This window comes from Phyllopteryx taeniolatus, chromosome 8 (assembly GCF_024500385.1).
Source record: "Phyllopteryx taeniolatus isolate TA_2022b chromosome 8, UOR_Ptae_1.2, whole genome shotgun sequence".
In the NCBI taxonomy this organism is placed as follows: Eukaryota; Metazoa; Chordata; class Actinopteri; order Syngnathiformes; family Syngnathidae; genus Phyllopteryx; species Phyllopteryx taeniolatus.
This window is the reverse complement of record NC_084509.1, coordinates 28,332,573-28,357,132: the sequence shown is the minus strand read 5'-3', so window position 1 is coordinate 28,357,132 and position 24,560 is coordinate 28,332,573. Positions and strand designations below refer to the sequence as shown.

The 24,560-nt window shown below is 43.0% G+C and overlaps 1 protein-coding gene across 1 annotated transcript; it reads left to right on the top strand.

Annotated features, from left to right (window-relative positions):
- Nucleotides 1–1,071: 1,071 nt before the first annotated feature.
- On the top strand, nucleotides 1,072–23,216 carry urb1 (URB1 ribosome biogenesis homolog). The gene is made up of 39 exons (XM_061782631.1): nucleotides 1,072–1,392; nucleotides 1,469–1,608; nucleotides 1,688–1,839; nucleotides 2,000–2,129; nucleotides 2,270–2,366; nucleotides 2,443–2,528; nucleotides 3,342–3,467; nucleotides 3,671–3,801; nucleotides 3,879–4,074; nucleotides 4,913–5,050; nucleotides 5,359–5,520; nucleotides 5,596–5,707; nucleotides 6,105–6,227; nucleotides 6,337–6,449; nucleotides 7,180–7,287; nucleotides 9,365–9,481; nucleotides 9,563–9,701; nucleotides 10,968–11,126; nucleotides 11,961–12,169; nucleotides 12,381–12,596; nucleotides 12,671–12,856; nucleotides 13,663–14,479; nucleotides 15,689–15,887; nucleotides 15,967–16,153; nucleotides 16,285–16,343; nucleotides 16,412–16,602; nucleotides 16,672–16,782; nucleotides 17,040–17,103; nucleotides 17,180–17,348; nucleotides 18,511–18,613; nucleotides 18,684–18,844; nucleotides 18,924–19,035; nucleotides 19,466–19,572; nucleotides 19,708–19,851; nucleotides 20,024–20,133; nucleotides 20,550–20,744; nucleotides 20,810–21,051; nucleotides 22,022–22,561; nucleotides 22,880–23,216. The coding sequence occupies exons 1-39, from the start codon at nucleotides 1,266–1,268 to the stop codon at nucleotides 23,068–23,070; spliced, it is 6,669 nt and encodes a 2,222-aa protein (XP_061638615.1). The 5' UTR covers nucleotides 1,072–1,265; the 3' UTR covers nucleotides 23,071–23,216.
- Nucleotides 23,217–24,560: the final 1,344 nt, after the last annotated feature.

The window sequence follows — 24,560 nt, the reverse complement described above, 5'->3', positions numbered from 1 at the left end:
ATACATCTGATACAGGTATTCAAAGTTAACCTTCAAAACAAAAAGGTCGAAAGGTCAGGACAAAAAAAGTCAAAAGGAGCTGGGATGTGGCATTTAACGGCACAAATTGTCATCTAAGCAAAAGTTGTTCTTGTTCGGTTAAAGCCTCACGTTACGTGTCTGTGGGATAGAGCAAGTCTTGATAGCCAAACCAGTGAAACTGCTCAAAAAAAGCAGGCCTTCAGAACATGTGCACACAGCAGGCCACAGGTGTCCTTTATGGAGCAAACGCACTCTTTGTGTTTGACAGTGAGAAGTCGGAGGCCAGCAAGCGCTCAAGATATCCAGGGAAGCGTGCAAGCTGCGACCAAGAAGATTCGTACATTTAAAATTGAAGGAAGTGCTCAAATATGAGGAAGAGGAAGCGCTGACAAACGAGTTCACTTGCACGTTATGCCAAACCTTATGTTGCCATACTGTGCCATGAAATGCTGGTATGCAAGAGGTTCCACTACACGGTGGTTCCTTGACATACGAGTGACCCGACTTATGGGTTTTTTGAGATACGAGCAGTCATTTTGGCTGCTGTTTTTGCTTTGACTCGCTTGCCCAAACTTGAGACACGAGCGGCAGTATGGCGGCAGTAAAACGCAAGTCACTTCACAACAAGCAGCCGTTTGGCACAGTCAACAAATCTTCAGAAAAGAGGCTTCAAGCAGTTTAACGGCACTCCAAGTTAAAGTTTACCATTAAATTACATAAAACAAAGAGAATTAAACGTGGACGTCTTTTGTGTTTACTGTATATGTGGGGATCGAAGGGGCAGGTTCTTTCTTTTCTTGACAACTTTAATTGTCTGTTTTGATGTCATTAAAGATGAAAAAGTGCTATAGAAATAAATTTGATTTGATCATCGTCATCAATCATTTTCATTGAATCGGTCTTATTATTTTTGCAATAGTTAGAATACTATATATATAATAATTAATGTAAAAAAAAATTTAATTAATGTAATAATTTTGTTTATCTAAAAAGTTATTTTTGATTTATATACATGCGTTTGTGCGAATTGCTTTCGGCGGAACCTTTGTGCGGAACCATTCTGCTAACAGTCACTGTTTCCTCCCGGGTGACAGTTCCGTCGAACGGGTTGTCTGTATTTACACCGCAACGTGGATGCAACTATTGTACTGTAGTAGAACTCTTCTGATGACACATGACGGACATTTTATGTATATATGTTTTTTATTTTTTTTTAAGTCTATGGTTAGTTTAGATATTTAAAAATGGGTAAAAAGCGTCCCAGTGATGACGCGATGGAGCCCAACACGGCGACCAAGAAAGTAAAGATGACTGAGTTCAACGGGACTCTTTTTAAAAGCATGCTGAAGGACCCTACAAAAGCCATGAAGGGTAAACATTTTACTTTAAAAAAATATATATCACTCATAAAGCAGACATATTCATATTTATCTTTGCTCGGCGACAGGACTTGAGATGTTCATAGCAACCGCCAAGAAACTTCCATCATCTGAGCTGTATGATGTGGTTGAAGGTTACATTAAAATCTCCATGGAGTGTGCAGAAATATTCAAATTGCTGGAAGGAGAAAAACAAACGGAGAGAGAGGTGAACTGGACTTGAATGTCTTACTTCAGTTTGTCCTAAAAATGAACGTCTAATAATGGGATCTTGGGTGTGTGTGCAGATGGTGCTGATCTTCGAGAGTCTAGAGATGATTCTCCTGAGGACCGCCAGCGATTTGACCCACTTCAACATGGTGGGCAACGCCATAGTGAAAAAGATCGTTGCCGGCCACATGAAGCTGATTCAAGGCAGCTTTCAGTCAGAAAATCACAGGTCGGTCACATTAACGCAACTGCAAGAAAGCAGTTTAAAACAATTTGATGGTGTCTTAATTACATCTAACATGCTTTTGTCACAATACCTACCTAATACCGAAAACACCTATACTGTACCGCTCATTCAATGAAACAATTCCCCCCCCCCCCCCCCCCAGATTGGTGCGTCAGTGTCTGAGCCTCCTGTCCGCTTCGATCTCTCAAGGGCCCGAAGCGGCCAGAGAGATCCTAAGTCACATTTACATTAATAAAACCCTCTCTGGGCTGGCAAGGAGAAAAGACAAGCAGGTAAGAAGATGACTAAAATGTCACTTGATTGTGAGCACCTTTTACGTGCAAATACACTCTCCTCCAAAGGTATTGTAACAAATCGGCCTCACTGTTTCGCTTTTTTCGGACGGAGTGTATATCTTCTCTACTTTTCCCAGGGAAGACCCGACGTCCGCATGGCCTTCATCCAGTTTGCGCTGTCCTTTTTGGTGTCTGGGGACAACGCAACAGTTGGACACATACTAGAAGTCAAAGGTAAGCATGAGTCGTTGTCATCACCAAGCAACTTTTTTTTCCTGCACGTTGCTGATGAGTTAATGTGTTGCGACAGAGCTTCTGCCGGTAATTCTGAGCACGGGACTGAAAGAAGACAGGATGTCAATAGTCAATTTAATCTTGTCCACGCTGAAAAGCAGGGTAAGCGCACGCTCATCTATTTTAGTACATACAGTGGAGATAAAAAGCCTTCCCGTGTTCAAATGCCAGGTTTTTGTGACACAACAAAAATGACACCAAGAGAAATTATTTCAAAAGCATTAATGTGACTTATAGCCTGTAAAACGTAATTAGGAAAAAATAATTCATTTCAAGAGGGGAAGTAAAAATAAACAACTGAGGTAATGTGATTACACAAGTGTGCACAGCCTTTTATAACTGGGAATGTGGCTGTGTTCAGATTCACGCGTTTACATTTAAACTCATGTTAAATGGGATTCAGCCCACACCTGCAGTTCCTATGAACTAATGTAATGTTAATCTGTTCTAGTAGGCTAGCTCTTTTTTTTCTTTTCCTCAGGAGACAAATTCCTTGTGTGTTTTTTGGACATACTTGGCAAATAAAGATGATTCTGATTCTAATGCTGATAACGCTGTTGGCTAAAGCTAATCTCTGTTAGCAGTGCAGTGGCTTTAAAATGGAAGATCTTTGCTCGGCCGAACTTCCAAGTCAAAGGCAGAGAAACTCTGTGTGGCGGCAGCATTGTGTAAATTAGAAGAGAATACAAAGCTGCACTGTCACATCACAATCTAGTGGAACAGTTCGCTCAGGCAGCCCGCACAATATTTATTTTGTTGTGTCATCTCGCGCGTGTTAATTGTACACAAGCCATTACAACACTTCATAATTTGTCGCCTTTATTAACAAAATCCTCAAAATGTGATTGTGGTTCCAGTTTAATTTGTCTGGATGTAAATTTCTTGATGATGTTTATTGGTGTTGTCTCGTTGCAGGTTGTATTAAACAAGGCCATTAGCAAAACGCAAAAGGTGCGTTTTTTCACAGCCGCGCTGTTAGCCAATGTCGCGTCGCTGTATAAATGGAACGGGATTGTGGACGCCACCGCGGATGATAACGAAGTGAGTTTTTGTCTCAGTTGAATAAGATCTTTGTCAGTGTTCGTCTGAATCAGCGTTTGGCTCAACTGAAGTGAATGTGGAATATTTCCAAAATTCCTCATCTTAAATTCCCGAAGAAATTTACCTGAAACTTTTTGGGAAATGCCACCGCTTTGCAACCTTATTGGGGACTGCTGGTCTAAATGATATTTCTATGTTAAAAGATGGAGGATGGCTCGGAGGTTGCTGCGATAGCAATGGTGCGGGAGATGGTTCACAGCTTCCTTCTGGACTTGTGTTGCTCCCGGAGGCACGGCATCAGCTTCCACGATGCCAGCTTTGGCACGGCTGGCAGGCAAGTACTATGCATCACTATCTGCCGTACATAAATGCAGAACACACCGTCCGTGACGACCTCAACTTTCTCCACAGAGCGGGCAACATCGTCCTGCTTCAGTTCCTGGTGGGCCTGAAGCAGGCGACGGAGGACGAGCTGGTGGCCGAGCTGGTGGTCCGCACGCTCAAAGCCAGTCCGGATGTTCTCACACGATACTTCAAAGAGACGCAGTACTCGTACTCGCCCCGCCTCAAAAGCGCCTGGCAGGACAATGTCAGGCTGCTCAAGAAGGTAAATGTAAACAAAAAAGGAATTACAAAAGAATACAGACTCAAATGCAGTTTTAGTTGATGCAGAAATGCAAATAGAAATTGAAAACACTGATAACAATAAAGTGTAATTCTAATTGATGTGCTACAGGAAATGAATACAGAAACGATATTATTTGGAAATGAATATTGAAAATGAAAAGATGCATTTTTAATGTACATATTATATATATAGTTATATTATCATAGTGTATATGACTTATTTATATTTTATGCATGAATCATTTTTACTAATTTACCAAGGTAAGTATTAAAATGAAGGGAAAAAAACTAATATCCAAAGACAGTGTCAAAGTTAATACAAACATTTTAAATCAAAAGAAACTGTAACTTGGAGCAATTTCTGCTCTAAATATAAGTTTAAATCACAGAAATTAATGTAATTCTAATATTAATATGGGACAAAAAAACTGATTTTATGTTTCAATAAATGTATTAAAAATTGTTTTTATCTAAAGTGAGAATCATGCAGAACAAAATATATCATGAAAATGTATATGGAAGTAATTTATATAGTAACGTTGCTGTTTTTATTTATAATCGTTATTAGCGTATTCATTATTTGTTTACTTTTATATTAGGAGCTCAATATGATACAGTGTAGTTCAAACTATGGTCACAATCATAAACATGTGTGTCATATATATATATATATATATATATACACACACACACACATAGATAGAAAGGTAGATAGATCTTATATTGGCTCTCATTCGATATTGTCAGTGTGCCTATTGAAGAGTGCTGTGTGTTTTTGTTAACTAATATCATCACTGGTATTGTTTCTTTCACGTCAGATCTACGAAGCCCAGCCGGAGCTCAGCGTTGTGTTCCAAACCAGCGAGCACGTTCCTCTCCCTCGCCTGCTCTCCATGATCACGGTGGTCTCGCTGCCTCCCATCTGCAACAAGGCCTTCTTCACGCAGGGCCTCAATGTGAGCATCCCACCACATTTGCAGTACACTAAATAGGTTTAAAAAAAAAAAAACACAACTAACAGTTCTTGAAGATTAAATGCAAATGTAACAGTTCAATATAACAGAATGTTTTCAGGTGGGAATAAATCCACGTGTTTGTCCCTAAGTGCCGTGTGTTTGGTTGTAAGATGGCGTTTGAGATGCAATGGTTTCATGCATTCATTGCTAAGAACTTCGCAACATAGCACGCACTGAGGACCACTTGAAGGAGCACTTCGACAATCACTGGGCTGGACCAGTAATCTGCTCGCCTCCTCTCCCGCCAGTTTGCGAACACTGCGGTGCAGCTCACCACCTTCACCATGATGAGCTTCATCTTGAAGAAAGCAGCCAAGAATGTGGCGTTCCTCGTGGACCACCGCTCCGACGTCTACACGCCGGACACGATGGCCGACCTGGTTCAGCAGTACACAGAGATGCTGAGCAAGGTGAACACCATAAAATAGCATTTTAAATCCCTTCAAATTGACCTTCCTTTATCAAAATGCATCTCTTTGTGCTAGATTTTGCCAGATATGACGAGCGTCGTCTCAAAGTGGCAGTCGCTCAGCAAAAAGGACAAAACGGACGGCGAAGGGAGTAAGGCAAACAAGGACGCGGGTGCGGAACGGACAGGTAAAGAGGATTTTTTTGTGTAACCTATCCCCAGATTTGTTGGGGGGAAAAAAGCAAAAAACATGTCCAAGTGATACATCCCGTCTGAGAGACAATCCTTGTATGTCGGGGAGGAGCTAAGTTTAGTCTTCGCAAATAGCGCGTATTACTATATATTGTTTCTTCTCATAATACAGAGATGTCCAAAGTAGGATATGAAAAGTATATCGCGCAATTTCTGAAATATCATGATATAATATTGAGGGTCTTAAATTTCATAAGGGGCCTTTTAAAAAGGATAAAATCGCAAAATACCAAATTGTCCTTTTAGGGAGCCCTTGGTGGGAAAAAAACAAAACAACAACTGTCCCGTTCTAATGGAATCCAGATAATTAACCGGAATAAACGTGTGTTGCAGCTCCTGAGACACCTGAGGTCGTCCTGCTCAAAGCGCTCATCCTCCAGGTCATATGTCTTTACCAAAATGTTGTGCCACACTTGGTTACTCAGTGCAAATTTGACTTCAGCAAGCTTCTCAAAGGTAATGGTATTTTTTTTTTGTAACAATTACACATGCCTGTCAGAACACAAACCACCAGTAATACTTTTTTTAAAATGATTATTTTTTTTTTAATATAAATCGTCTAAAGGCATTGTGTCAGAGGGGGGAGTGAGCGAAGAAGTTGCCCCCGTCCTGCAGCATCAGATACTGCAGTTGGCCTTAGACCTTCCTGCAAGCAAGTTCTCGTGGTTCCGTCTTCAAGTAAGAAGAACCTCTGAAGGAGAGACATTATGCATTTTTATTCAAAATAAAAATTAAAAAATAAAAAAGCTCCTGGGTCTCTTGATAACATGTCTGTGGCATACTTTTGTCATAGTACCCCAGTGGTTGTCAAACCTTTTACACCAAGTACGACCTCAAAAAAAGTCTCTCCAAGTACCACTGTCATAAACCAATAGGACAATACAGGTGTTCATCAAAAACAAGGCAGAGGTTTTATTGTTGTAAGCCACTGTAACATAAAGCACAATTTTAACAATAACGGTGTGCTTAGATATAGGGGGAAAAAAACTGTACTTTAATAATGATTCAATTAAAATGTATTGCACATCAACAAAAATTGTAACGACAGTAAATACATGTTTAAAATCAAACAGCGCTAAAAGATTAAATGCACATTTTTACTTGAAAGTTAAATACAACTGAACAGTACTCAACAAATGTACTGGACTGGATTTAAAAAATGTTTGAGCCACTGTAACATTGTACACAGTTTTGAGCTCGTGTAGCACTTAGAGAATCACGGGTGCAGCGAATCCCTTTATGTGACGCATGCAGCTGTCATCATCATTTCAAAATGTGAAAAGGTATTTACAGGAATCTGTCCACATAATATCCCGCTATAAAACCATTTTAGCCGGAGGGAGTCATTTTACAGTAAAAGCACAATAACAACAATGGGGAATTGATGGAAAGGGTTCTCTTCCCACAGGAAGCTGCGGATAACGGCGAGAAATCCGTACTCTACCTGCTCCTCAAGATGTTTGTCGGCAGCCGCTGCGGCCACCTGAAGACCTCCACTCGGATGCTGGTTCTTAAAGTAAGGAACCTCCCGTATATGTGCCCAGCGATTGGCTGGCGTCCAGTCCAGGGTGTACCCCACATCTCGCCCTTGTCAGCAGGGATAGGCTCCGGCTCACCCGTGACTCCACTGAGGACAAAAATTGAATGGCTTTATGTCATGGCAATCGCATTTACATTTCAAACGTGGCTATTTTTTATTAGTTTCATGGTTTGGGCATTGGCAGGCTCAAAATGCTGTGGGTAACATGCTCTGTATGTATTTTCCACTGTTTACGATCATGGTCAATGAGTCATGCCCATTTGGCTGCTACACTCTGCCCGTGCTTCTAAAGTCAAGCTCAAGTCATACATGAAAGCTACAAGTGCTTGGTTGTGGGCGACCACAATATAGCCCACCAGATTTGATGGGCTTGGATTTTGCAATGCGAATAAACTGTGGTTGTACTACTGTAGTGAGTGAGATGTAAAATTACAGATTCTGTTAGGCTTGAACAAATGTATTCATAACGATTGTGACGATTCCCATCAAAAGGTATGGATGGACTCTTGAGTGAGGTGAAAAAAAGGAGAGCGACTGTTGCCGATGCGCTTTCAGCTGTTTATTGAACGGAAAACAGCCAAACAGACAAATGCAATATAAGAATACTCACAAGCAAGGAAAAGTAGGCCAAAACTCGCATCCAGATGCCCACATTGATTGTTCCTGATGTTGCTGAGAAGGCCACACCCCTTAAAGGCCCACAGCTCAGGCGCACACTTGTTGTCACTTGCGGCTTGTCCCGACTTACAGTAATTACGCTCTATAAAACCAGTTTTATTTCTTTGCATTATCTATTATTGTGTTTTATACAATACGGTGCTATTTGTCTTTATTAAAAAACTAGATTTGCCCCGATCTGAATATGTGATCGGAATTCAGGGCCGATCGCGTAATTTTCAGCAGAGTGACAAAAAATATCAGAATTGGGTTTTTTTTTGGTCGAAATTTTGAAAGCTCACAAAGTGACAAAATAATCCTGAGGTGCAAAGATATTGCTAAATGGAACAGTAAGAGCTTAGTTTTCGAGTTTGTGTGGTGGTTTGTAAAAGAAAAGCACTAACAGACGATTGCTGGGATTCCACAAAAATGCTCGTTGTTTATACAAGCTGTAACTTATCAAGCCTGATTGTATAGCAACTATCTCACCTATAAAAGGAGACAATAAGTATTAAGAAAGAAAAAAAGATTTTCTTAATGCATTGCCGAAGTATCGGATCGGGACTTTGCATTGGCCGATACTCGAAATCCAGTGGAAAAATTTTTTTGTGATTGGGACATCCCTATTAAAAAAAAAACGGCACGGTGACCGACTGGTTAGAGCGTCAGCCTCACAGTTCTGAGGACCCGGGTTCAATCCCCGGCCCCGCCTGTGTGGAATTTGCATGTTCTCCCCGTGCCTGCGTGGGTTTTCTCCGGGCGCTCCGGTTTCCTCCCACATCCCAAAAACATGCATTAATTGGGGACTCTAAATTGCCCATAGGTGTGACTGTGAGTGCGAATGGTTGTTTGTTTGTTTGTGCCCTGCGATTGGCTGGCAACCAGTTCAGGGTGTACTCCGCCTCCTGCCCGATGATAGCTGGGATAGGCTCCAGCACGCCCGCGACCCGCGTGAGGAGAAGCGGCTCAGAAAATGGATGAATGGATGGATGGATGGATGGATGGGACATCCCTATTAAAAAACATAACAACAATATACTGTGGTGGGTTTTGGTGGTTGGAACGAATTAATGGAATTTCAAGTCATCTTAATGGTGAATATTGATTTGATATATTTAAGTAAATGTAGTTATTAGCGGCGGCACGGTGGGCGACTGGTCAGAGCGTCTGCCTCACAGTTCTGAGGACCGGGGTTCCATCCGTGGCTCCAGCACTCCCTCGGCGACCCTTGTGAGGATAAGCGGCTAAGAAAATGGATGGATGGATGAATAGTTACTAGCCTGGTCACAGTACCAATGTAGTACTAAATTGGAAGACAACCTTCTCATCGTTAAAACAAATCCTCATTGATGTATCAAAAACTGTACATATATCATTGGTGCCGGTCTTTGTTCAGGTGTTGAAGGACAGCGGGGTGTTTGAGTACACTTGGGCTGAACTTGAACTCTGGCTGGACCAGCTGGACCTGGTAGAGCCTGGCCAACAAGAGATGGTCATACAGTTCTTGGAGAGAGTGAGCAAGCGCATCTACGTGATTTTGTAGAATGCTCATGACGTCAATATTGGCAATAAATGGTTTATTTCTTCTTTGTAGGTGTTTGTCAAGCTGGTATGCCAATCGCACACATACACAGATAAAGTTGCCAGCCTGGTGCAGGAGGCGGCCTACCAGCAGTCCAACCTCAGCAACCAGGAGGGAGACGCCGCCAGTGTCTGTGTGTCCCACATCGACGGTAAGCCTTCTCAGTCTCTCGCATGTGATGCCTCGTTCTTCAAAAAGTGGGTACAGGCTAGGGAAATTGTGAAAATCCACTAGTAATTAACACGTTCACTGCCATTGACGGCATTAGAAGTCAAATATCCATGTTAACTGGGAAGCCTGGCAGTGATTAATGTCCCCTAAGAGTGAGTTGTAATTGCCTGTATTTGCCTGTAGAGGCCACAAGGTGTCATTAAAGCACTTAAAACATCGGTATTGCGTTTCATTTCATTGTTTTACTGTGGTCTGTAACAACGCAGAAAAAGAATAATAAGCAAAGCACCAACGCTATGCATATACCATGTACACAGTCATGAAACCAGGTTACAGAAACAACTGTATTCAGTAGTTAAGTTATTCAACACAAAAAGAAAACTGACGTAACATCACACATGGGCAAACAAATATGCGCACTCGCACAAATGGTTTAAGTCATTCAAGTCATCTTTGGCATTTACACACAATAATAAATGTTTGGGAGTACAGGCAAATTTTAATAAGAAAGTAGACTACACGGGCTATTAGTTGCTTCATTTGGGAGAGAGGCAAAACAAAAAAAAATCTTTCACTTTGACTGTTCCCTCGCACTGGCTGCTTTCGAGAACCTCCCAACAAAACAGGTCTTCTTACACACTTTAAACAAATATTTTAATTCATTAAAACCTTTTTTTGGGGGGGGCGGGGGTGTTGTTTTTGTTTTTTAAACACGTGCTAAATGTATTCGAACACAAATAACATTGGACAGTTTCACAGAGGGGTGTCCTCACTTTTGTTGCCAGCGATTTAGACATTAATGTCTGTGTCTTGAGTTATTTTGAGGGCACAGTCATTTTATGCAAGCTTTACACTGACTACTTTATACTGTAGCAAAATGTCATTTCTTCATCGTTGTCCCATGAAATGACAAAAACAAAAATGTGAAGGTTCTAGTCACTTCTGTGAGGTACTCTACAAAACGCTCAAAACAGCAACTTACACCTCTATTTGTGTCCGGCCCAAGGGCACACTTCATTTCACTTCTTGACCTCTCAGCTAAGGATTTGCGGTAGTAGGTATTGAACAGGTTTATCATTTATGCTTGTCAGCGCAAAACTGTTTCCCCAGCAGATTGTGGAGAAACAAATATTCTTTTAACACAGACTGTATCACAGGATAATTGCATTCAACAGAGAGAATGCTCCAATTTGGGCCCGATTGTCAGTACGTGTGTACCCACCTAACCGCACGCTCTCTCCGCCAGACGTCCTGGACATGCTGGATGTCATCATGGAGGGCAGCGAAGGCGACGCAGAGGAGTCGGGCCCGCCTCTGAGCGAGGATCTCGTCCTACAGACGTTCCCCTTCAGCGTGGCCGTCCCTGCCGCTCTGGAGGCCCGCAACAAACTTACCCCAGACAAAGGTAACGAACACATGCATATTTACACAAAATTTCAAATATGATATATTACATCATTAAACAGTACAGTAATCCTCAACCAATCCTAATTTACAGGTTTTTTTTTAATATCGTTAGAATAAGAACCAAATTGATTTTGAATCATATGAGATGGCCAAAGCAACTGAGGTTGAATTCTGTGATGTATACCCATCGTAAAAATTTTTAAAAAAAAAAATCCTAACGTTCAAAATTCATTCCTATGCCTAAGAAAGAACCCCACTGAGTTTGAGTGATATCTGATTTTAGATCGTGGCAGTAATGAAGATCCAATCAGTTCATTTTCATTTTTCAACATTCCCAGCCACCTTGATCCATTTGATTTTGAGTGATATAGGACAAGGTGACCAATGTAGTAGCAGCGTTATTTTTTTCCCAGCAACTTTCAGACATCAATCCATGCAAGTCAAAACAAGACCCTTGTTGTTTTTATTGATATCTGATTGTAGGTGTTTGAGGTTGTATTTAAATTGAGGCTTTTTTTTGGTGCTCTCGCCACCATTCTGTCTATGTCAGAACCATCCTTCTTTATGGTCAAAGCCGCTTACAGTAAATCAAAGTTTCAAACACTGCTCTTTTAGAATTGTGATAATTTCCAGCCTCCCTACTACTTGACACTCTCAACCCATCATTTTATTTGCAAAGTTTTAACAGTTGAACACTAAGTGACCAAAGTCATTTGTTTTTTTTTTTTCAAACTTTTCTCCAGGTTTCCCTCAAAATGTACCAGATTTTTCCACATGAAAGCAAGACACTTTTTGAATGATAACGTGTGTGTGTGTGTTACCTACCCTGCAGGGGCTGTGTTTGAGTACCTGTCCGCCGTGCTATGCCACGTCCTGCACGGCCAGCGAGAGCCGCTACCGCTGTGCTTGGGTCTGCTGCAATACGACAAAGAGCTGGCGTCCTCTTGCTCCTCCGAACCGCCCGTTTCTGCTCACGTTTCCGTCGTGCAGCTTCACCACTATTACTTCAAGTGGCTGCCGCAGCAATGCAGAGAGGAGCTGGTCAGTGTGCATCGGATTATGTTGGTTTCAAAATGATTATGCATATAGATTTGAAGTTAAGTAGACATTTGAGTTTCCGTTTTGTTTTGTTATTCACGCGACTATTGTGGAAAAGGAGCAAAAAAACATCTTGTGCTTAATATTTGAAACACAGTGAAGAGGTGTACCTAATGAAATGGCCAGTACAATCATTTTTTTCGTATCTTTGCAGTTTAAATCATCGGAATGTCCGCCAAACAAAACGTCAACGCCTTCCTTCACGGCCCTGCTGAAAGCTGCGTTCCTGGACGGCTTGTGTCCCATGCTGGAGGACACCTTCAGGACAAAGGTGGAGGTCGCGATAGGTTCCATCACGGTCGCCGAACATCTGCTTTCCATTAAGCAGGTTTTACTCTATGTCAAATCGGCAGTGGATCATTTTGGCAGAGTAAGAGCGCATATACAGGTAAATCCTCTCTTTATGCTCAGTCACATTGTTAATTTTGGTTTTCTTCTGCACAGTTTTCAAAAAACACTGGCTCAGGAGTTTTAAAGACCTTAATGGGAATACTCCAAGATCTAGTGTCCAAGCTACAATGCTGGCAGGTGCCTTCGGACCCTGAGCCCGCAGAACAAAACAACCTTGATGGATCCGATCTCTTCCTGGACGTGAACCAGTCGCCCAACGTTGAGGCCAACAAAGAGCAGGTCAGGAAAAAACATGTTTAGATATTGAATTAGGATTTCAGATTCTTGGGGATGGACATGACATGATTTATCGATTATTGATAAAGAAGGAGTAATGATTGTGTCCATTTTGTGGAGTTTGATCAGTGTAATGTATAATCTCTGCTGACGGACACACCAGAAGCTAACTGAGCCAGATGATTATTGACACCTCGACACACCACCCCACACCGTAGAACGAAAAAGTTCACAGTTACAAAAAAGGAAAGCGAAGCAAGATATTACAATTATCAGAAAGCTAGCATTGCTTAATTAGCACTGAAGCTAATAGGTATAGACAATACAAAGTAATAATGACCACTTGATCCTGCTTCTCAACCAATGGCAGTCATCTCCCAGACGTAATCTTCACAGTCAAAAACGTTATGTTCAACAAACTCCTTAAAAATGTACCTTCACACAACTGTAGCAAACAACGATGATTGGAGAGAAAAGTAATTCACCCTCAAGTGACGTGACAACAAGTGCTTCTCACGCTGCTACCGTAGCAGGCAAAAACGCAGGTGGCCAAGCCACACACACACCAGAAGGAGCAACACAATGTGCTTTGAATGGAGGCAAAATATGTGGCAAACACTTTTCTGTGTTTACGTTGTATTTAAGCATTTCATGAATGTCCAATATTATAGTTTGCTATTTTCATTATCGCCAAACATCAAGTTTGCGTCATCGTTTTCCGTTCCGGTCAGTGGTAATCACTCATGTTCTCTCACCCGGAAGTACCTTGGTGGTTCACCAGAGTTAATAGTGTCCTTCTGTGTTTTTAGATGCTTCTCACAGCACTGAAGTGCATCTTCCAGCACCCCTGTCTGGAGCAGTGGTATCTGTCTCTGGAACTGGCTGCTCTTCCTCCGCACTCTCTGAACACCGTCCGACTGAAGCACATGTGCGCTCAGCTGAGCGATGACATCACCACCCTGCTGATGTTGAGCGCCCCCACCCTGCGCGAGCTGGGTCAAGCGGAGCTCCTCGCCCCGTACGTGGGTGCTGTTGAGAAAGCCGTGCTCAAGGAGCTGCTGGAGATGCGTTCCCAGACTCCAAAGAGGCAATCCAGACCTTTCCAGGCCCTCCTGGCCCTTCACAGCTACATGGGCCCCTCCAAAGTGAAAGATGTGTTGTCGGCGTTGCTGCTCCTGCCGCAGGAGAGGCTCGTTACCGCGCAAGGCGAGCTGAGTGTTTACGGCCAGGCCACGCTGCAAATTCTCACGGAGACCGATCAGTACCGGGACGACGGCATCGTCCTGTCGCAGGCTCAACTAGGCGGCCTGGGCACGCTGCTGCTGTCCTGCTCCAGCCCGGCACTGGAGGCCTTCCTACTGCAGACGCTGTCCGGTGAGCCCGGACGCGCCCGGCTCGTCCACACCGACGTACTGCACCACTGCCTCCGCCGTCCTCTCCGGGACCCTCTGGCCATCGCTGACCTGCTGGTGAGCAACTGCTCCACGCAACGGCTCTGCTTTGAGATGTGGTGTCTTCGGCCGGATAATGTCAAGGAGATGACCAACGCGACGGAAAAATTCCTCCCGCTGATCAGAGCGTACCTGCTGGTGGTGGGGAGAGAGGACCCGGCCGTGCCCAAAGACGGTTTGTATTAAAACTGCAGCGAAATATGCGATTATCTTTGTGTTTGTAGCTTTTGCGGTATCATCCTCTATGACAGTGAGTGTGCCATCACACATCACAGATCCTCGGGTGTGCAGTGGGAAATTATCCATTGTCACCTCATTAGTCAGATTAGAGTCGTCATTTCCAACATATAATCTCTCTTTGTTCTTCCCTCTATGCCAACGACGTAAAGTGAGAGGCAGAACACTTACATTCTCTTCCACATGATGCAGAGCGTACAATTAAAATCATCATTATTTTAGTATGTACTTTTTGTGCCATTTTTGGTCGGTGCTATGCAGTGAGAGATTTCCAATATAAAATATATGCTCGATTTAAAAAAAAGGCCCCATCTTTTATAATGGATACAAGTTATTTGTTAAATTCTGTCTGTGTTTTAAGAAATTATTTATGCAAGGTCATAAAGTGTAATGTCAGACCGACTTAAAATCCAGATCTGATCCGATTGTGCACTTGGTGACAATGTAATTTCAACATGAAGAATCATTAACATGTTCAGATGACAGATATCTCTGTTGAATCCAATTTGAATGATGTGTGCCTCCTTTGATTCAATTGCACATTTGGCAACAATGTACATTTTGCATGATAACAATCATGTTCAGATCTCCGAGCCAATCCAATTTGAATTTCATTTGTGTATGCAGTGTCAAACGCTGTAATGTCAAATCAGGTTTAATACAGATGTGAGCCAAATCTGTTCAAATTTCGTACTTTTGCAGACGTTTAAATTAAACATGAAAAATATACTGTGGGTTTGAATTCAAATGTTAACAAATTGGCACATTTGGCAGGAATGTAAATTCAACATGAGAACATCATGTTTCTGTCAGTTTAGTTCAATCCAATTTGAATAAAAATAGTATGCACGGGCATAAGCAATAATGTCCAAATCAAAAAAAGAAAAGGAAAAACCAGATTTCATCCAGATCTAATCAAAACTTTGCATTTGTTAACAATCTATATTTGACATGGAAAAACAATCCCAATTAGCAAGTTTAGCGTCTACTGAATCGCAATTGAAGTCTGACCCAAATATGATTCAGATTGGGTATTTGTCAGTAATTTGAACCTAAAATGGTGTATATCACTAAACATTTCGGTATGCTTATATCTGATCCATCTTATCAGGTTACTCTTTGTTCTGCTCATGAAATATCGTTGCAGTGCAACAAGAGGTCTTAAAGTCCCTGAAGGAGAATCTCCTGGCCAAGATGAGCCAGTCTGCTCTCAGGGAAAGTATAGAAGACGCTACATTGGTTGAAGCACTGGCGGCTCTGATCAAGCTGTCTGCAGAGATCGGCGACATCGGGGATTTGACGCACAACCTCCCGGACGCCCTGCAGAAAGCGGACAGCTTTGAAAGGTCACTTTTACCACACGTTTACAAGTCATCGGCACAGAACTTGTAAGATTTTCTGTTTGTTTGTGGTTTTCTCGCTCAGGTGGCAGCTGGTGGACGTCATCGCAGAGAAGCTGTCCCACTGTCAGGAGGAAGAAGTAAAGTGGAGGAAGCGTGTGACTGCAGCCGCCCTCAAGTGTCTGGTTGCGGTTTACGGTCACGCCAAAGATCAGGCCACAAGCACCTCCAAGCAAGAGCAGACCGTCTTGGGAAGGCTGCAAAGCCTCATCGTAGGTTTACAAACTCTCACGAGCACATTTGGAGTCAGTGTACGTTTCGTTCTTTCAATTGTCAATTGATGGAGTTGGTTTTTTTTTTCGGTTTAACTTTATGAGTTTGAACATTAGTCGTCTCTGTCCAGACATCAACTGACGACGTCGTTGCAGCCGACTGGAACGCTTTTGTGAAGAATGGACTGAAGTAAGTTGACATTGATCCTTCTATTTCCTTCACAAAGAAAAATGTATTTATTAGATGTTCTTGTGCAGGTACCGCTACAGAGACGAGCATTTCCTCACCACCCTGAGGAGCCTTTTGGAAGAGGTCTACCGGCCCACGGACATCACAAATGATCGGATCCCGTTAGCCACCCTCCACATGATGACCAGCAGCCACTCCTTGTTCTTGCCCACCATGCTGGACTCAGACGACGGCGATCCGAGCAGGTGTCATGCTAAAGGTGCGTGAAGACTTCAAGAATAACGGAAAACTTGAATTGTATATTTTGACCTTTGTGGTTGCTTTTCAGAAGCCTTGGTGTCTCTCCTCCTCTGTCTGGTGAAGAAATGTCCAGCAGTGTGCAACATGAATCATTTCTTGGTACTTTTGGGAGCGTATGGAGCCACGCTGAGCAATACAGGTAATGTCAGACGAGGTTGCATCCAGATCTGATCCATTAAGTTCTTTGTCCCATCAAATCAAATTTGAATTAAAATTTCTGTATAAAGGGACAGAATAAAATATCAAACAGGAAGAAAGTAGGAATTATATACGACATTTGAATGAATTTTGCATTTCTTCTTTTGCACCCCTCATTATTTTAAAGCTTTTATATAATTCAGCAACAAAAAAATGTAGTTGATTCTTTTTTTCCTCCCGTCCTGTCTCTTTAAACAGATCAGACGATACTGCTGCTTCTTCAGGAATATGAAAAAAACAATGTCAGCCTTCTGAAATTTCAGTGAGTGCCATGTTTTTTCTTCTTCATTCCACAAATTGCTCATACACACGCTAGACTTTGGGAATTCCGTCCACAGGTCCACGATGTGGGGTCCGGCCGCTCTGGAGCACCACAAGACCAGGAAGAGCTTGGCATCGTCTCTGTGGAAGCAGACGCACTCGGATGACCTGTTGGCTTTGTTGAACGCCGACAAGATGCTCCGGACTATTGCGCACTTTCCCCAGCATCGCAAGATTGTCCCACAGGTTTGCTTTGGAGATTGTTGCATCAGCACAGTTTTTATTTGAGGGAAAATGTGCGGATCGCCTCTTACAATGTGTTTTTTCGTTATTATTTTAAGATTATTCACATATAATAGTTTGTCTATTATGCATACAATTAATTATATGATATGAATTAGTATTATTTAATAAAAGGAAAATTGAATTTTCATATTATTTTACCTAATCCTGTTACACATTTGCCTGGCATCTTGTTGCTAGGCAGAGTTCACAGGGCTCAAGCATCAACTAATGTAACTATTGATATATATCAACTATGTAATATTTTCTCTACATAGTGTTCGATATAGTACAAATGATTCCAATTATCCATCCATCCATCCATTTTCTGAGCCGCTTCTCCTCACGCGGGTCGCGGGCGTGCTGGAGCCTATCCCAGCTGTCATCGGGCAGGAGGCGGGGTACACCCAGAACTGGTTGCCAGCCAATCGCAGGGCACATAGAAACAAACAACCATTCGCACTCACAGTCAGTCAATGCATGTTTTTGGGATGTGGGAGGAAAGCGGAGTGCCCGGAGAAAACCCACGCAGGCACGGGGAGAACATGCAAACTCCACACAGGCGGGGCCGGGGATTGAACCCGGGTCCTCAGAACTGTGAGGCTGACGCTCTAACCAGTCGACCACCGTGCCGCCCTGATTCCAATTATATATTACAAAAAAAAAATGTATCACGTCAAACCTTCAGGTTGGCCCCTTGTTGCTAGGCAGAGTTCATAGCATAAATGCCTCTTTGAACTATTGACCTTTATTTATGTCATTTATAATCTTTTCTCTTATTTAATAATGTATTTTTGTAATTAAATACATTTAATCTTTAAGAACTGTTTGATTTTAAATATTTTTTTTATTAAAAGTTTATGTCTAATACATTAGTTTAATCTTTTAATTGAATTTTTTTTTTTTTTACTATATTTAAGATCAGTGGTAATGTTCAAACTGCGCATAATGTTACAGTGGCATACAATAATATAAATGTACTTTTTAGGAATAAAACCACTGTCTCGTTGTTTGACAGACACTAGTGCATTGGCGACAAAGAATAACAGCGCCATCAGCTGGATCATTTGGGTTCAGTGGTCCGCCCCCCCCCTCATTGCAAATCCAATGTTTTGAACGTTCACAGGCGGATAAAGCGCAATTGCTCTACGACAAAGCAGTGAACGACCTCGAGGGTTTGTACGACCCGTGCTTCCTCCTTCCGCTCTTCAGCGCCATACTCCGACCAGGTGAGCGACTTTCGCTCACACTCCTATCGCCGCTCGGCTTTCCCATTTACCCTCACGTATCTTTTCAAAGAGTCTGTGGTGGACTGCCACAAGTTCGTCTCAGCCCACGCCCTCGGGTTGACCGTGGTGGCTCTGAGCAGCTACGACGGCAAGGCGCGAGCGGCGGCGTACCACGTGCTGAGCTGCTTCTACCAGCACCTGGAGGCCGCCCGCTTCAGAGAGAAGAAACAGGTAAAGAAATAATTGCAAGTAGTCAATAGGGGGGGAAAAAAATGAATACAATCACCGGTTGAATTTTCCTGGCCAACAGCTGCTGTACCTGCTGGACACGATGAAGAACGGAGTTCGCCAGCAGAATCAGCGGCTTCCTTTTGTCTTGACGACGTACATTAGCAAAGTGGCTCAGCAGATGCTCAAACCTGGTGGGTACCATAATACTCACGGGGGATAGGACAATTACTGTGCCGCGAATAGCAAAACACTGCAAGTAATTGATCCCCCCCCCCCCCCCCAAAAAAAAATTTTTTTTGAGTTGCCTATTTCAGTGATTCTCAGTCACTGCTTCGATACAGTTCACTTGTATTTAAGTTAAATACAGTACATTTGCGTTTTATCGTTGAGAACTGTTTGTGTGTAGGTTTTTAAACATTTATTTGGGTATGATTGTTATTTAACGTTTATGTGAAATACATTTTAATTGAACCATTATTTAAGCACAGTTTTTTATTTTCCTATATTTTGGTGTATACTGTATTTTAATATGCCATGCTGGTGGTACTTGAAGAGAAGTATTATTTTCGGTGGCCCTTCAAATCTTGAGAACCACTGACCACTGTTGCCTCCTTCCCACAGAGGACTACATGTACGTAGTTCTGAATCGGTTCCTGCTGTCCCATCAGAGTTTGGACTTGTGGAGGGTGCCCGAGTTCTTCAAGCTCTTCTACAACTTTGACCAAGAGGTAAAGCCCTCGGGGACTTAAAAAGACAAACAAAGCCACGCTTATGCATGCAACCTTGATGTGTTTATGTTGGTTCGTAGGTCACGGGAGGGGGCACTGACTGTTTGTTTGTTTGTTTGTTTGTTTGGCACATAGCACAAGACTGAGCGAGAGTGGATCCTGAGCGTGCTGGAGGAAGGAATAAGTGACGGACACTGCTACGATGTGTGCAATCAGCAAGGAATCTTCCACAGCCTTCTTGGCTTCGGCAGCAGCCCGTTGTGTGACGACCACGCTCAGGTAGTTGACTTTGTTAGGCTGGGACTTTGTTACCTCAGTTGGCATACATTCTTCCGTTCTGCTCTGACTTGGGTTTCTTTTTTGATCCCAGTGCCTTACGTGGGCTTTGTTCAGTGTACATGGCCATCAAAGTCAATGTTTAGGTGAAAAACTGACAGACTTTGTCCACCAGGCGCAGATCATCAGGGTGTTGTCTAAGGCTGCACATGTAACTAAAGCAGCGTACGACCTCAGCAAGAGCTGCGGCCTTCTGACGTGGCTCATACAGATGGTTGAAAAATGGTGAGTCGCACGGGATGCGCCAGTGCAGGGGTGGGCAATGTACGGCCCGTTATTTAATCCGGCCCACCGAGCGTTTACATTATCAAGAATCCTGTCATGTTTGTTGCAATAATTTAGCCCTTTTCCTGCAAATCTGTTAATTAAAATGTATGTATTCACTTTGTATTTTCAATGTATTCATATCATTAAATGATTGGTTCATTGGGTTGTCAATAATAAATTGAAAAATATTTGTAAAATAATACATTTGAATTAATTCTAAGTAAATGAACCAGCAATAATAAAAGTAAAAAAAAAAGAATGATTTCATTATAAAATAAACCGTTTTACTTTTTTTTTTTTTTTAAACATCAAATGTGGCCCTTGAGCGCAAAAGTTGTCCCACCCTTCAATTTTTGTTACGGTGTGGCCCTCAGGAACCTTGGACAACATTTGCTGGGCTCCATCATAGATCTGCTCCACCTGCTGTGGTTGACAAACCTCGGGAAGAAGGAGAACCCCTTGAACAGAGGCGGGACTTCCACATTGGAACAAGAGACAGTGAAGTGTCTCCCACTCACACTCATCAACGAATTCCTATGCGTGGCTTTGACCATCAGCCGCCGCTTGAGGTAAATATTTAGATTAAACGAGAAGCAGGTCTTGGTCAAGGATGCTGATGTATCTGTTTTTTCAGGTTGGGCGTGAAGGCCGCCCAGCTCAGCACATTTCTGCAGACCCTCTCGTCCATTCTGAAGCATCGGACGAGCGCGCTCTGCGCCAGCGAACGAGCCGGGCGAATGACCCTGCGAGCTCAGCCTCTGTCCTCCGCCGAGGCCGTCACTCTGCTCATGTGCTGGAGCACGCTATCTGGCCACACGACGCTCTTGCGCCAGAAACAGACCTTGTTTGAAAAGCACCAAGTCAAAGAACTGTTGGGTGAGTCCCTCCTTCAGCAGGTTCTTGCATCACTTCATGAGAAATTAAGCAAAATGTAGATAAATATGCAGTCCAAAAAAAAAAAAAAAAATCAGGAATCTGCTCTCATCCAGCGCTACACCATAATTTCATTTAATAATATAAAACAAGATATGATATGATAGATGTTCCTACCCTCACCGAAAAAACAAGATCCCGGATACAAGCGGCCGAAATGAGTTTCCTCCGCAGGGTGTCCGGGCTCTCCCTTAGAGATCGGGTGAGAAGCTCGGTCATCCGGGAGGATCTCAGAGGAGAGCCGCTGCTCCTCCGCATCGAGAGGAGCCAGATGAGGTGGCTGGGGCATCTGATTCGGATGCCTCCCGGACCCCTCCCCGGTGAGGTGTTCCGGGCACGTGGCTGGGAGAGAGAAATCTCGGCGTCCCTGCGAAAGCTTCTGCCCCCGCGACCCGACCTCAGATAACCGGTAGAAAATGGATGGATGATGGAAGATATATTTAGCACATTTTCATGTAAATTATGGGCTAACAGCAAACATATTTGAAATTAAAAAGAGACGTATTCTTCAAGTTTGAAATCAGCTAGTTTCAAGGGGGCGGTCCTGTCTCATGCAAATGAGCCACTGTTCACCCGGCCCCTCTGCCGCGAGGTGTGTCAACGTGTGAATGTTTTTCATCAGAATGACGACTACGGGCAGAATTAGTTGAGCCTCGAGTCTAACAAAGCGAGACCACGCAAAGACAGTAAAAAGCCGAGATTGTCATTCTCACCCATGGAGGCAGCACTTCATCACCAAGTCGCCAAATTACGCTTTCATTGGTTGTTTAATGGGTACTTGATGGGTGGTAGGCACTCCAAAGATTATTTTACTATTTTTATACAAGCAATACACTAAACTGGACAGGACTGTTCAGTCTTTATATTTGTGCGTTTACCATCATTTGTCCTCTTCCTCATGGCATTAAAACAGGAAGGTCCACAAGGGACAAGACTCGTTGTAAAGGCTCCCGAGCCCGCACAACTCAGGAGAACCTGTCAGAAGACGCCGAGACAGAAGGACGACAGCAGAGTCTCCTGACCGAGTGCAAATTGTCTCTCGGCAGCATCTTGGTGCACTGGCGCCCTGTGTTTGCTCTCAGTGAACCACACTCCACAGAGGGTCCCAGTCTACCGGCTGTGGAAACGGCCCACCTGCTCACCAAGTGGTCCCTCGGGTGCCTTGTGGAGGACTCTTACGACGAAGAACGCTCAAAGGGCTTCTTGCGCTGGCTGGAAGAGAGCGTGATGGAGCACGGGGAGATTGTGGATGCGCTGCTGCGTGACGCCAAACTCAAGGCAGACCTGCTTCGCCTCTACCATCGCGCCTGCCAGACGCCGACGGGGGAAACCTTCCGCTTGTTCACCGACCTCATGAGACGCTTGCTGGAGAGGCGAGGACAACTTCCGGAGATACATCGAGCCGTCGTCTCTGCTTGCCAGCCAGAAGACTCGCGAGATGAGGCGAAATGCGGTGAGACTTTTAACCTTTTGTAACGTTCGTTTGTCAAGAACAGCAATATCTTATCGGGTCAATTTGACCCGGGGTCTGTTTAAGAATGCGAGAGGCAGAAATCCTAATAAACATTGTTTACATCTCATTATTGACTCTGTTACTAACCATTTCAAGCCATATTTATGCCATGTGTAACGATCGGCATGTAGAATGGCCAATAAAGTTTCATACTGAAAAATGACTTTGTGTGTAACTTTAAAATTGGTCAATTTGACACGTAACATTACAGAAGTTTTATTATACACATCCATGTTTTCGTCATTTTTCTTTCCTTAGAAGCGGGCCTGTCCCTGCTGTCATTGTACATCCACGAGGTGTGGAGTGGAGCCGACTGTCCGCAACTCTTCCTGTCTCACGTCGCCATGGTGACGGCAGGCGGGCATAAGCCGCGTAAAGCTCTGGCATCGGCCGTCAGAGCCGTCTGTCAGGACTTTGTAGCCATGAAGACGCGAATGCTACCTATGTAGGATCTCGTTCATTGTGTACGTACCATCATGTTAAAAAGTTGACTTTTTCAGGGCAAAAAATAAGCATCAAAACGTCCAAGGCCATTTATTCGTTTCTTTATCCAGTAATCATTCATGTATGCTCATATTAAACTGGATGCCGTGTGTCTCCTTTGCCTTCTTCTTTGATGGCGTCTCCTGCAATGAAACAGCACAGATGTCTCACCTGCAGTTTTATGCATTTGAAGATAATTGTACAGTGAACCCCCTCTATCCACGGGGGATAGGGACCAAGCCCGGCCGTTAATCGTGAAAATCTGCAACTGATGCCCACAGGAGGTTTATAATTGCCTAGAGATGCCACAAAATGGCAGCAAAGCCCCTTTTTTTATTTATTTTTTTTTTAATTTTTTTTTATTTTTTTTTTACACTGGTACCTTGACTTAAGAGTAACCTGATACCAGTTTTTCAAGAAATGAGCCATCGTTCGGCCATTTTTTTTATTTTTTTGAGTCGCGAACAGTGGAAGTAGCAGATAGTGAACAATCCTTCAAAAAAGATGCCCAGTGCTTGTTTCAGCTGGAAGTCAAACCACCACAATTAGACAAAGCTCTAGCCTAACTTGATGAAGCGCCTCCTCTCAGTTCAACATAGGTGCTTGGCATCAAGCTGTTACCAGATGGTGCATGGCTTGCAAATAGGTAAGTTTTTCCAAGGAATAAGGGAAGGACAAGCTCCCCCCCAAAAAAAAACTAAGTTTGCAAATATGAGGGGGTTCACTATTGCTTAAAATGTAACATTTGAACTCTGCCTTACCACGGTGAGCGCCCGCTGCCTGACAAAAGATTCAGTGTGAGGAAGAGGACTCCCACAAAGGCGGCCATAGTGATCCAAAATGCAATGACGATTGAATCTGCAAGCGGTGATGGAATAAGTCATGCAGGAGAAAAAAAAGAGATATACAATACAGCAAAGTGGCTTACATTTGTTGTATTTCAACTTGCTCTCGTCGACAATCACTGGATCCACGTAGCCATAATAATATTCCCATCCAACAAAAGCCACATGAGTGGAGTTGTCCATGGTAGTTTTGTTTTAGACTGAAGTGATGCCGTTCTAGCAAAGGTTTGGAAGAAATGAACCACAGCAGTGTTGTCCCAACAGCAACTTGTCCTTGAGTCTTTGCAAAATAGGTGGGGTCCTGTCACCATGTGTATATATTTTTTTGCCTTTGTATTTTGTAAAACCTTGAACTTATTTTGTTTGTATTTAGATTTGATTGTCAGTTATCATACACGATGGGCCAAAAGTAGGCATAATTTTTAAAAACTCATTACAACTCCAATTCCAATGAAGTTGGGACGTTGTGTTAAACGTAAATAAAAACAGAATATAATGATTTGCAAATCATGTTCAACCTATATTTAATTGAATACACCACAAAGACAAGACATTTAATGTTCAAACTGATAAACTTTGTTTTTAGCAAATAATCATTAACTTAGAATTTG